Source organism: Oculina patagonica, chromosome 12 (assembly GCF_052425735.1).
Source record: "Oculina patagonica isolate OP01 chromosome 12, crgOcupat, whole genome shotgun sequence".
Classification (NCBI taxonomy): Eukaryota; Metazoa; Cnidaria; class Anthozoa; order Scleractinia; family Oculinidae; genus Oculina; species Oculina patagonica.
This window is the reverse complement of record NC_135769.1, coordinates 21,239,437-21,242,929: the sequence shown is the minus strand read 5'-3', so window position 1 is coordinate 21,242,929 and position 3,493 is coordinate 21,239,437. Positions and strand designations below refer to the sequence as shown.

Below are 3,493 nucleotides of genomic sequence, written 5' to 3'. Positions count from 1 at the left end.
GGCAATGTTTCAGAAAAAATAAAGTAAAATTAAAGTTGGTTTTCTCTATAGCAAGAAAACAAGTTTGCGTTTTATTATTTCTTTTATATAATTGCAAAATTTTATTATATTTTTGAATGTCAATGAGAAAAGATCCTTACTTAAGACTTTCATGGTCAAACTACAGATCATAGTATCTTCGGGAGAATTTAAACCATTTACAGAATTGTCTGTGAATTCTCAAATTACAGAGTTAGAAACAAAATGTATGTAAGTTTATTTTATAGACATTTGATATAGTTTTGCTGTTTGTTCTTTACTAGAATGTTTATTAAAATGTTTGTAAATTCTTGCAGTTGGAATAAGAGAGAATATCAAAGCTTCCAAGGCTCACGCAAACAATGGAATCAAAATACATTTGAAATCTGTTAATTGGGGGTGTAGATTCAAACGGCATTTTAATTTATTTTGAAGTTGAAAAGTGTCATATTGCAATTTTTTTAATATTTTCTGGGGTTGCATTCCAGTTTCCGTTGAACAATTTTAATTTTTTTCTAAAGAAATATGTCATGAAGAATACTGCAAAATTCAGCATTTTAGAGCTTCAAAATTTTACATATTTACAATGGGATTACTAATTTTTTCGTCGTTATCTTTTTTTTACATCGCTTGATTTTGCATTATTATTTAACAATTAGACTACGAGCCCGAGTTTTCTATGGGCAAATAGTCAACGAGGCGCAGCCGAGTTGACTATCGCTCATAGAAAACGAGGGCGAATAGTCTAATTGTTTTAGTAAAAAACTCTAAAGGATTGCAGTCCAAAACCTACAATATTGTGCACTTTGAAGACAATAATCAAGAAAATTTACCGCTTAAAGACCTTCGCGCGCACGCGACTGTTTTCTATCGGCGATTATAGTTCACCACTAAATTTTCTCCGATTCTGATTGGTTTAAATTGAACACGTGACGCGATAGTGCCCGTCCGCCGGAGGTTATCAGCCCATAGTGCCCTCCCGTGAAAAATGCCCGGATCGATAGTGCCCGCCCGTGACTGTTTTTTGTAAAAAAGCTGCCTGCAGACAAAAAAACCCAACCAAATTCACTGCATTTAGTGGGTTTCTTGTCTGGTTTTGTTTCGTTTGTTAAATTTCGGCTTTCAATTGAGTTTTTTATCCTGAAAAGTAAAAATAATTCACGATGCTCGTTTTTGTATGTGCGCGCGGAAGAAAATTTAGTGGTGAACAATAAAAACAATAGAGTGTTTCTGTCTCGGAACTATCGGTCTGATAGTTGCCCCTTGGAAATTTGATGTTCTTAAAACTAGCATATTTGCCCTCGAAGCTTCGCTTCTCGGGCTAATATTTGTTTTAAGAACATCAAATTTCCGCGGGGCAACTATCAGCCGATAGTTCCTCGACAGAAACACTCTATTGTTAAAATAGAAAACAGTGAGAGAACCAATCAGATTCGCAGATTTCCAATAGAACACAGCTGAGTTTCTACTAAGATAAATTAGACTTAAATATGTGGCGCTATATTTTTTGTTGTCTTTTGTACTTAATTACATATACATCGCTTTCTCTCTCTCTCTCTTAAAACGGATAAATTCTCATAATATCCTCCTTTCTTGTTGAAGGAAAAAGAATGATGGAAATTAGCTGATCGAAGAGGACCTTTTTGAAAAGTTTTGAAAACTCATTTGCTTGCTCAAATATTTATACTTGCTACCTGGTCACAAAAAAGTTTAATTATTTCGAGGCCTGTGCTTCCCTGCTCGCGGTCGTTTTAATTGTTTCTCACTGCACAATGCGTTCTTCAGAGCTTCACGGTATTTGGGCAGGCGCCAAGCGAACAGAAACGGGTCAAGTAAAAACTTCAACGAGAGTGTATTATCTGCGATAAATCGGACCACAAAAAGAGTTTGGCTGTTCCTTACGTTTTCCCCTGCGTACAAATATATATACCACAAGATGGCGCTCGGCTGCGAACACACCAATAATATCGTAATTAGGAGAAGATTAAGCCGAACAAACTTCCTCTCAATCAGTGGTTTGCGTTTCTGCTTGCCGGGGTTTTCGAGCTCTGGTGCTGTTACTGTATTTGTTGTGTGAAGCGCAGCAGAGCGTTCCGCCATCTGCTTACGGAAGGCCATTTGAAGAAGCACATAAATTGCGATGGTAAATAACAGTGAAAATGTCGAATGGAGAAACAAGTCGATTTGTTGTAGCACCTCCCGTGGGACACCCATGGCTGGCGACATTTCGAAGAGAGTCAAGTACGCCCAGATGAGCGCGACGCAAAGCAGTGTCTTCCGAGCGCTGACCCAGCGCTTGTTTTTAAGTGGGAACGCAACTGCGACGTACTGTGCAAAAGTGAACGCCAATACGATTAAGAAAGAGGCGTTTGTAGGGATAGCAGCGACTATACCCGCAATGTCAAACATCTTTGGGCAGCGTGTTATAGCGTTGGGGTGTTCGTGGTAAAGCATGAAGTAACATGTTGTGACCATAGGCTCGGGAACTAAACCAGTGACCAAATCTGTGATCGCTAGACCAACAAGAAAGCAATCGGTCGGCGTGCGGAACGTATCGAGCGGATCTTTGTAGATAGCTACGAGGAGAAGAGCGTTAGCGAGGACTGTTAACGGACAAATCACGGCTAAAAATGTCCCAGAGAAAAAGAACACGGTGCCAAGATTTAACGACTCGATGTCGCTTGAATTAGCTGATGAATTCATCGTTGTGTCAGCATTCAACAGAAAAAAGGAAATATTTTTTGCTGGCTGGTTAGGGCTTTCCACAAGTTGCTCGGCAACTTTTTGGCAACTTTTCATGATTCGAGCAACTTTTTCCCCTTCGAGCAACTTTTTTCCTCTCGAGCAACTTGTTGAATTTTGAGCAATTTCCAGACCGAAGATCTCCGAACATTATCCGAGGGTTGTTCAAAAGCAATACGAACGTTTCCAAAGATTTACGAAGTTTGCCGAAGACTTCCGAGGACCATCTGAAGACATTTCAACTTTCGGCTGCAAAACTCTACAGCAAAAATGACGTCATTAATATCTTCACTATATTTCTCAGTTAAAGAAATCCTTGTTATTTAACAAATTTTCCCCTTAATATGTTATTTAGATACTTCTTTTGTTGTAAAACTTCATAAAACTGCTTAGAAATCTAACTCTCAAAGGGAAATTAGCATATATTTAGAGAAATTCTCTTGATTAGAAGCAGCGTTCTGGATTTTTTGGAGCAACTTTCGAGCAACTTTTATTATCAGAAGCAACTTTTTGGATTTTTGGAGCAACTTTTGAGCAACTTTTTGAGAAATTACGGGCAACTTTTTTGGAAATCTCGAGCAACTTGTGGAAAGCCCTATGGCTGGTTGCCCAAGTTTTCAGTAGTTTTAGTACGGTTTCCTTCCAGTGTCAGTTACAATGTGATGTCCAAATCCCCACTTTTTCTTCGTCAAACGCCAGTATCTTGCTAACAAAGGCAGCGATGTTCTATTTT

The 3,493-nt window shown here is 38.5% G+C and overlaps 1 protein-coding gene across 1 annotated transcript; it reads right to left on the bottom strand.

Annotated features, from left to right (window-relative positions):
• Window positions 1-1,533: 1,533 nt before the first annotated feature.
• Window positions 1,534-2,766, bottom strand: LOC144633168 (tachykinin-like peptides receptor 86C). Its single transcript, XM_078491969.1, has one exon. The coding sequence runs from the start codon at window positions 2,719-2,721 to the stop codon at window positions 1,729-1,731; it is 993 nt and encodes a 330-aa protein (XP_078348095.1). The 5' UTR covers window positions 2,722-2,766; the 3' UTR covers window positions 1,534-1,728.
• Between the last annotated feature and the right edge of the window lie 727 nt (window positions 2,767-3,493).

Excerpts from the sequence above, each read along its gene's own strand:
- LOC144633168 (XM_078491969.1), bottom strand. The coding sequence starts at position 2,721 with ATGAATTCATCAGCTAATTCAAGCGACATCGAGTCGTTAAATCTTGGC.